Source organism: Antrostomus carolinensis, unplaced genomic scaffold (assembly GCF_000700745.2).
Source record: "Antrostomus carolinensis isolate BGI_N321 unplaced genomic scaffold, ASM70074v2 scaffold24952, whole genome shotgun sequence".
Lineage (NCBI taxonomy): Eukaryota > Metazoa > Chordata > Aves > Caprimulgiformes > Caprimulgidae > Antrostomus > Antrostomus carolinensis.
The window spans coordinates 4,080-12,773 of NW_010299316.1; the positions used below are offsets into that span (position 1 = coordinate 4,080).

General features: G+C 36.4%; 2 protein-coding genes across 2 annotated transcripts in view; one reads left to right on the top strand and one right to left on the bottom strand.

Annotated features, from left to right (window-relative positions):
* The first annotated feature begins 589 nt into the window (after positions 1–589).
* On the top strand, positions 590–4,796 carry SSB (small RNA binding exonuclease protection factor La). The gene is made up of 11 exons (XM_010162763.1): positions 590–663; positions 977–1,080; positions 1,248–1,422; positions 1,575–1,682; positions 1,783–1,883; positions 2,128–2,199; positions 2,284–2,326; positions 3,059–3,199; positions 3,573–3,756; positions 3,918–4,043; positions 4,685–4,796. Exons 1-11 carry the CDS (start codon positions 592–594, stop codon positions 4,774–4,776), a joined length of 1,218 nt encoding a protein of 405 aa, XP_010161065.1. The 5' UTR covers positions 590–591; the 3' UTR covers positions 4,777–4,796.
* Positions 4,791–8,694, bottom strand: part of METTL5 (methyltransferase 5, N6-adenosine) — a 4,158-nt gene continuing 254 nt past the window's right edge. Inside the window, exons 2-7 of the mRNA XM_010162762.1 lie at positions 8,056–8,170; positions 7,419–7,600; positions 6,999–7,081; positions 6,651–6,702; positions 5,916–5,965; positions 4,791–4,897 (exon numbers count right to left, since the gene is read on the bottom strand). Of these exons, the coding sequence (XP_010161064.1) occupies positions 4,844–4,897; positions 5,916–5,965; positions 6,651–6,702; positions 6,999–7,081; positions 7,419–7,600; positions 8,056–8,170 (536 nt within the window). The 3' untranslated portion in view covers positions 4,791–4,843. The remainder of the gene's footprint in view (positions 4,898–5,915; positions 5,966–6,650; positions 6,703–6,998; positions 7,082–7,418; positions 7,601–8,055; positions 8,171–8,694) is intronic.

Genomic DNA, 8,694 nt, shown 5'->3' on the forward strand with positions numbered 1-8,694 from the left:
TTCTAGTGCATATAGTGACTGTATCTGATGTACTGCTATTATACACTTAATGCCAGTTAAGGGAAGAAGTTACTTTCAAGTTAAAACATCTTATCTCCTATCAGAGATGCTTGATTCAGTATTCAGGCAGAAGTGCCTGCATTATTTATTTACAAATATTACTCAATTTTTGTTACTGATGCTTTGCCTAGTGATGAGAGGTTGTATTTGACTTAAAGAACAAATTTTGTTGGCTCTGGGTTTGTTGCCGCTAGGTACCAACTGAGGATCTGTGCCTAGCAAAAGGTAAACAACTAATAATGTTGTAACGTGCCAGCATTTTTTTTATTTATCTTGAATGTAGAATGTCAAACGCTGCTTTAACAACTGAAGTATTTTACTTATGGGTCGTGTGTCTGTGTTCCCCCTCCCCCAAGTTGTTTCCTAGTGTCCCCTTGGAGTTCTGCAGTTGTTTAAAGTTGGCTCACAAGCGTAAACATAGGGCTAGAGAACTTGTCTGTTACCTTGTTTAGATGAGGGTGCAGTGAAATGCAAATCTGTAGAAAGTACTGTTCAATACTTAGTACCTTTAAATTCTCTTCAACACAGCTGATGAAAATGGCTGAAAATGGAGATGGTGAAAACATGTCCATTTTGGAAAGCAAAATCTGTCAGCAAATTGAGGTAAGTTCAATTTATATTTTGAGATCTGGACTGAGATGTAGTTTTGGAGACGTTTGTTGGTAGGGACTTGGCTAATGGGAAGTTAATTTCATAGGGAGTTAGGCTTGAATCTTTGGCTCTTTAAAAATGTCTGTCCCAGACCTGTCACATCAAAGCGGGGAAGTAATTTCAGAATTTCTAGTTGTTCAGATTAATGAACTTTGGTATGTCTCAATCTACCGCACTAAGTTGTCATCTGAAAATGGAGCTTTTTAAGACTGAACATTCAAAGACAAATTTCCCTCCCTGTCCCCCTCTCCCTTCTTTTTTGCAGTACTATTTTGGCAATCACAATCTACCGAGAGACAAGTTCCTAAAGGAACAGATCAAACTAGATGATGGCTGGGTGCCTTTAGAAGTAATGATCAAATTCAACAGGTAAAACAAAGTACAACTAATCTGGAGGGAAGGGTAACTTTCAGCTACTTTTCTCTATTTGGGGCCAAATGTCCCTGGTCTGTGTGTACAACTCCCATTGCTGTTTTAACACTTGGCTGCAGCTTTGCCTGTATATTTGTAATAACCTGTGTCTGCTTACTCAATAGGTTAAGTCGCCTTTCAAAAGATTTTAGTGTTATTGTAGAAGCACTAAGAAAATCCAAGACTGGTCTAATGGAAATAAATGAAGACAAAACTAAAATCAGAAGATCTCCAAACAAACCTCTTCCTGAATTAAATGACCAGTATAAGGCTGCAATTAAAAACAGATCTGTATATGTTGTAAGTAAACTTCTTCCTTTGCTGCGTGCTGTTCTGCGTGACTTTGAAAACCATCTAAGTAAAGCTTGAATTAACTCATTCTAGAGAGGTTATCATTTCTGACTAAGTAACAGTTTATTGCATATAACTGAAGTTTTGTTGCTATCTTGCAGAAAGGCTTTCCACTAGATGCAACTCTTGATGATATCAAAGAATGGCTTGAGGATAAAGGTCCAGTTGAAAACATTCAAATGAGGAGAACATTGCAGAGAACATTTAAGGTACCTTTTGTGATGAACAGCGAGACCTGAGGCAGGGATGCCCCCTGGGTAACATTCTGTTTAATTATTCTCACACTGAATGTCTCTTACCATTTAACAGGGCTCAATATTTGCAGTTTTTGATAGTGTTGAATCTGCTAAGAAGTTCACAGAGATCCCAAACCAAAAGTACAAAGACACGGAGCTGATAGTACTTTTCAAGTAAGTCCACTTAACTGTTGTATGAACTAATAATGGTCAAGACTGGATTGAGACAAGAACTGGGCTTGACCTGAGAAGTTTCAGTTTCTACACTGTTGTACAGGTCTTGATAGCTGTACCTTTTGGACATGAGCATCTCAACTCCGAAAGATAATCTCAACTGTTTCTTGGCTACTGCTGTCTTATCAAGTAATTATAATGGAATACTTTAAGTGGTGTTAACTTAGCTTATATTCTGTTGAAGGGAGGAGTATTGTACAAAGAAGAACGAAGAAAGGAGACAAAATAAAGTAGAAGCTAAAGCAAGAGCTAAACAGTAAGTCACTATCCATTGAAGTGCCTGGTTTTGCTCACCTGACCACATTTGAACCAACTCTTAACTAATTTAACTTTTTTACAGGGAAAAAGAAGAAAAACAGAAACAAGCAGCAGATGCTGAAATGGTATGGGTTTCTTAAATCTCTGTACCTGAAAACTATACAATGCTTGCTTTTGTATGGTTTTTAAATCCACGCAACAAACATGCTCCTGCAGCTACATTTTGTAAAGCTAAAGTGAGATATTCAGAGTTTGAAATTCTGTAACATAGAGCACTTCATAGAAAGTCACTTTAGCTTTTCCAACTAACCTACAGTAGGACTTTGTTTTGTCATGGTATTTAATACTTCAAGAGACTAATTTTGCTTAAAAGATCATATCCTGAATTTAAATTACTAGGCATGTTTACCTGTTTAGAAGTGATCCCAAGTGCACCATTGAGATGATAATTCTTCTGTGGTGTTTAAAGGATCCAGTAAGGATTTCATCAGTATTATATAGATTTTCAACCTCAGATGTCAGCCTTCAGAAAATGTTTCTAGAATTTAGAGTGTAATTCTCACAGGAAAGGAGGCCTAAGTTCCACATAAATGCATCATAGTAAGCAAAGAAAATTTTAAAAAGGAAAATATAAAAAAAAAAGGGGGGAGGGGGGACGCTATGCAGATTTTGGACATCAGCATAAATAAGCTATGTGGCAAGAATGCTTGAGTTACTGATGGTGCTAAGGGGGATGACTTCAATTGCTTATTTAACAGTAACATGTTTTAATAGTCTTGGGATTGAGGGGAAAAATTAATATCCAAGATTGACTTTTCAACCAAAATGTGGGGTTTTCTTTATTTTGTTTCTTCTAGAAGTCTCTGGAAGAAAAGACAGGATGTCTGTTGAAGTTTTCTGGTGATCTAGATGATCAAACATGCAGAGAAGATCTCCATGATGTATTTTCTGATTACGGAGAAATCAAATGGATACACTTTGTCAGAGGTGCGAAGGAGGTCAGTAGAATCTCAGACAAGGAGTTAAGATCTCTGTATTGAAGTTTGAAACAGAATTATTAAATGCTTGTTCCCTTACAGAATCAAATACAAATTTATTTAATTGACTTGTGGAATTGCAGAATGTTTAGAGAATTAAATTATTCCCTTAAATTCTTTCAAAAGAACAGATAAAGGTTCCACCCTTCTCAGTGGTAAATTCAAAACAGGCCGAAATGTTTGGTAGGATCGTCTCAGGGTTTTGCTTCAGTCTAGGTGCACTTTACATCATGCAAGTGTAATGAATTTGCTAAAGTACCTAACAGGATATGTTGTTCATCATTCTACCTGAATGTTTTTGCAGCAAGATTAAAATGCTGCCCTTCTTTTTAAGGGAATTATCCTATTTAAGGATATTGCAAAAGAAGCTCTGGAAAAAGCCAAAGCAGCACATGATGGAAACTTACAGCTTCGGAACAAGGATGTTACATGGGAAGTGCTAGAAGGAGATGCAGAGAAAGAAGCTCTGAAAAAAATACTGGAAGATCAGCAAGAATTGCTGAAACAGAAAACAAAAGGTCCTCCTTTTATTGGTTTAAGTATTTATAATGTCCTAGAAGTGGCATTGTGTAAAAGTAACTAAATAGTGAATACATACTAAACACTAACTGTAAAGCATTCTTTTGAGCTTGCAAGTTAAAAGACGATACAAAGTTCCTGACATCTTATATCCCCACAGGACGCAAAATTAAAGGAAAAGGAAGAGGGGGAAAGATACCTCAAAGTGCACACAAAGGGAAAGTACAGTTTCAGGGCAAGAAAATAAAGTTTGACGAAGAAGGTGGCGAAGATGATACTAAAACAGGTATGTCATTCTGTGCACTGGATGCAGCTTCTTTAGTAGAAGTACTCATGTTTCTTAACACGTGTTTCAGATTTGGCCCTACATTATTGTATTTCTGTCCTCTGACAGTATCAGTAAAGTAACTTTAAGGGTCTTCTGCTTGATTCCTTACAGAACTATCCAAAAAGCACATTAAAATAATAGCTGGGGCTGTACTGCAGGGCTGCTCAAAGCATTCTACATTGAAAGATGGTGGTTGCCAGCAACATTACACAACTGTACAGGCCCAGTCTCTTGAGTGGTGATTTTTTTTTTTTCCTTGAGAATATGAGAACACTAATAGTTCTACGTGTGGGTAGTTAGCTTGGAGAAGCTGAAGAGCTAAGCTTCTGTTCATTACATATGGCACCTGCTTAAATAAAACCCAGTGAAACATGGGTTTTATTTAATAAATAAATCTAACTCCTGTTAGATTGTATTCCTTCATCTTCTTACCTGCCCACAGTAATAAGTAAACCCTCTGTCATAGCAGTGGCTGTGGAATAAACTAGGACTCATCCTTGAACTTACATGGTAGGAAGGGTTTGGGTTTTTTCAGAAGATTCCAGGCATTACTGAAATGCTTTTCTTTACCATAAATGACTACATATTCAATCTTGCAGAACCAGCAAGTCCCAAGAAGAGACCACTAGAGGAAACAGAAAAAGAAGAACCTGCACCAAAACAACTGAAAACAGAAAATGGAGATCAGTAATACTAAAATAATAAAAAGAAATCATTGTTTTTATTGTTCCATTTTCATTAGGTTTTAAAGACATGTCTCAGTTCAGGAGTTTCTTGGCAGAAAATCTAATGAAATCCACTTCAATGTCAACCTACAATGAGAGGAAAAATTCATTTTGTTGGGTTACAGCTTTTTGTTTGTTTCTTTAAGAAGCACGTTTGCTCTTAATGTACAAGCTTGAAAAACCTCTTTTATATTTATAGTTTTGTTTATACTGTCAAATCCTCTCAGCTTCTCTGGCACTTCATTCATATGTAAATGATTCTGGATTTTGTAATCCTGCAGTTCTGTTAAATAGCAGCTGCCAATAAATTCAGAACTTAAAACTGCTTACTAGTGAAGCCTGGATGTCAATGTAGTATAAAGCTGTAACTGTGAATTAGCAAAGCTGAAGGACAGAATTCCATCATTTAAGTTCAAGTCACCAAGAGGATAGGTACAGCTGAGTAAAACTTCTAGTCTTTGCTGTTCAACATGCCTAACAGTCTTCAAGTCTTGCTTCGTCTACTCCAGGATTCTCTCCACTTCCCTTGTGGTAATGGGATAAATGTCTTCTAGGCCAGCATTCAGCACCCAGGGACTTGCCTGTGGGCTTAAGCTTCCATACTCTAGCATCCTGACTAGATCTTCCATTATGTGAAGTGCACAGCTTTCTCCTGCTCCCTCTTAAGGTGGTTCTATGAGGGATTTCACTGGCTATAGCTATTTGCAGTACAGAGCATAGAACACTGAAATAATGCTACAGCTGTAAAATCCTAGTTACTCTGGCCTTCATTACTTAATTCAGTCTAAGTTCCAGTTGCAGTAAGATCAGGTAAATAATGTAAAAGTTAAGGAGGCTACCCTTAGCTTTTTCACATCTAGTTGCAGTGCTGGCTTTAATCTTTGTGTATAGCTTTGACTTGTGTTACAATGATTCTTCTCTGCGTTCAACTACAAAATGTAGTCACAGCAATGGAACTTGATGCCATCATGGTGAACTTCTCTTAAGTACTGTGAGCATTCCTCATCCACTACATATGATACTAAAGCTTAAATCTTAAGTAGAATTTATTTACCTACCCAGTACAAGACAGCATTTTCTCAGTTACATTAAGTTTCATACTTACTGATTTCTTCTTATGGAACTTGTATGATGCGGGTAGGTCGTATCTCAGTTCTGTGAACAGCAAAAAGAATACTTGCTACACTAGAATTACTATTAGTCAGTTGACTTACACCCTACACCCATTTTCTTCTGTTGCCACCCTCTGTTTCCCCCTGGCTGGATAACTGCTTTGACCTCTGGACTAGATCATGGCTGAACATTTAAGCCAACCACATGAGACAGTGAGTGGATGGCTGAAGTGCAGTTGTGTTTCAAGCACTTGTGCAACTTTTGTGTCTTAAGTTGTATGGCTGTGTGAAGCATCGAGCTGGTGATACTTGAACAGCTGTCAGAAAAACAGATGACTGTAAGTACAGGATGCTTTTTTGTGTGAGAACTGACCTGTACTTTGTTTTTGTTATTCAGCAACGCTCTTTGAAGCAGGAAGGTAGGTGGCTTCTGCTTTGAAGGCAAAATCTAGTCCAGGAAGAAATGCAATTCAATTCTGCACAGAATATGTATTCCTCAGAGCTTTTTTAACTGCCTGTAGTTAAAAAATTCTAGACAGGTAGCAAGGTATTAAAAAAAAAAAGGGGGGGGGGGGGGGGGGGGGGATGAGCTGCTTAAAAAAAGACCTATGTCATTTGCAGTGTTACATCACACTTAAATTTACCTCAGGCTGTTAAGAGTAACTAGTAGTGTTACAGATGTTATCCCCCAACAATTTCTTTTTCTTTTAACAACAAATTAATCTTACCTGCTATGACTTCCATCTTCACTTCCCATTCATCTGCTTTTTTTTGAATGTGCTACAATGTTAAATAGATACAGATAAACTTAAAATCTCTTCTGTACTGTCTTACAAGTATCTACACCCCTGCATTTATTTAAGAAGTGTCCTGTGCTTTTGTTTTTCAAGCTGAAACAGATCACATACCCTGATGTATATGACATCACAGTTATTTGATGTGATCAGTATTTAAATAAAACAAGGTTCATACCCCATAAAGGTGTGAACAAATCAGTGAAGCTACAGACAACATCATTAAATTCCAGTTATTTCATTGCCTGGTTAATGCTCACTCTACTAAAATGAAGGGCTTACCTGCCGTGTTGAAGTTTTGTGAAGGGAATATACAGCTGTTTTTGCCATTTGCAAAGCAGTTTTCAGAAAAATCATATCCATTCCTAAAAGAATGATGAAATTACTAGAATTGTTAAATGCAAACTTAAACTAAGGCATTTACAGATCTGCTTCATGCTTCAGTTTTCCTAGAGTAATAGCTATTTGAGAAACAGCACTAAATAAATTAAGGTACAGAAAGCATTTCTGAAACTTATCCAGTTGCTTTTAGTTAAAAGAGAAAAATGGTAGGGATATGAAATACTTAGGAAACTGATTCGGGATCAACGAAACTCAAGGTAATTACAATAGGTAATGGTAATAAAGAAGGGAGATGTTTCATCAAAAGTGTTTCCCTCGCTATTTAATTCCTAATAATTTATAACTTTCAGAATTACTAACCTTTATTATGCTTGGTACCAAATGGAGGGTTCATAATAACTGTGTCAAAAGTTTCTGACATGCTGTCAGGTAAAGAACAGACATCACACTGAACCATGTTGATGTTTGTGAGCTCAAAGTCTTCAATATTGCTATTAAATATTTCCAGTGCATCTGCATCTATGTCAAACCCCACACACAGTCTAATAAAAACAACAACAAAAAACAACAGTACCACATTAGCCTCCTGCGAACTAAAATGATGTTTAAATTCTACAGTAAAGTTTTGAAAGGGATCTGGGTACACAACTTATTTTATCTAGGAAATGAAACAAGCATACCCTATAAATTCAGTGCTAATAAAAATGTGAGTAAATATGTTGCCCTTCCTCAAATATCCTTTTAAACTTTGTGAAGGAAGTTTCATGTGTTCATTTAGTGCTTCAGGAGAAAGCAAACTTTGACGTTCAAATTCATGGCAGCTGTCCATCTCTTCCATGATTTGAGTGGTTATTGACTGTCTAAACATTAAATATCCTCATTATACTAGATTAGATACCTAAAATTAGTTTAGTTCAGCATTGCTATGTTCTGATCTTATTTTCTACTCTTCTAGGGTAGAAAAAAACACATCCCCAACTTAGTATTAAATACTTACCCTGCTCCTAACATTGCGCTTCCAATGCTGAGCATGCCACAGCCACATCCTAAATCTGCAATTGTTTTGTTTTCAATGTCATCAAAAGTATTGTGAATTGTGTAAAGCATACATGCTGGAGGGGAAAAAAAAACAGAGGTCATTAATATCCAATATGCATCTGATTAATCAAGAAAAGCTACTTCTGCCTTCAGAAAACTCTGAACTAAAGGTTTCTTGTCATGCAAAATCAAGCTGATTGTTCTCACTGCCTGTAATTCTGCTTTTCATTTATATGTGAAAACAAGTTAAAAGCATTTTGATGAGTTCTAGAACTCTGGATCTTTGGTGGAGAGATTACACCTAGAGCTGTGAGTATTGTTTGTGAAAAAGTATGCCTCTAAATTTGTTTGGGGAAAAACAGAAAAATGTAAAATATGGGGAATTAAGATACGGTTGAGTGTCTGTATATACATTTTTACTGTTTTTTTTTTTTTTTTGTAATGAAATAAATGCATTTCAGCTTTCTCATTTACACATTAAGATGTTTGTATCACAACATTATGTTTTAAATCGATTTACTTGATTTTTGGATTGAAGATTAGCGGTGTACTTCTAATGAAAAGAAGTTAACAGATCGTTTAAAAAGTAATTACATTC